Here is a 483-nt window from a genome sequence, read left to right as displayed (position 1 = left end):
GAGGAACCAGAAACCTGGAGAATAAAACACGAGGAACCAGAGCCCCGGAGAATAAAACAGGAGGAACAAGGAGGTTGGTGTTTATTCTTCATTCATATTTAGTGACTGTCTGTAGTACATAGGCTTGCAAAGCTTTAATCCTTTGAGGTCTGAGGGTGTTTTGGGGCCCTGGAGAAGTTTTTTCAGTATCTTAAAAACATATTAATGACTAAAGTCTGATTACACTGTAATCAGCACAAACTGGGCTACAATAATACACGAGCAGCATGAATATAGCCCACATGTTTGTGTTTTTGAGAAAATAATGTTTATACATGGTTAGTGAAAAATAAAATGTTCTAAAATTAAATAGTCACTAAAATAAGGCCATAAAACACATACATAACAAGACTTTTGAAAACTGAATGTGGTAGACTAGAGTTTTAAAACCCATTAGCATCAAGTAATGTCTGGTACCAAAACTGTATTAATAGTCTTCTATGA

General features: G+C 35.2%; 1 protein-coding gene across 1 annotated transcript in view; it reads left to right on the top strand.

The window, feature by feature from the left end:
* LOC107575317 (zinc finger protein 22-like) overlaps positions 1-483 on the top strand; it is a 2120-nt gene that overhangs the window by 347 nt on the left and 1290 nt on the right. The window contains exon 2 of the mRNA XM_016261716.1: positions 4-73. Within this exon, the coding sequence (XP_016117202.1) occupies positions 4-73 (70 nt within the window). The remainder of the gene's footprint in view (positions 1-3; positions 74-483) is intronic.

The sequence above is a fragment of the Sinocyclocheilus grahami genome, unplaced genomic scaffold, assembly GCF_001515645.1.
Source record: "Sinocyclocheilus grahami isolate Dianchi unplaced genomic scaffold, SAMN03320097.WGS_v1.1 scaffold2566.1, whole genome shotgun sequence".
NCBI classification, from domain to species: Eukaryota; Metazoa; Chordata; class Actinopteri; order Cypriniformes; family Cyprinidae; genus Sinocyclocheilus; species Sinocyclocheilus grahami.
Note: the sequence above shows the minus strand (reverse complement) of the source record. Positions and strands in the feature narration are given on the sequence as shown.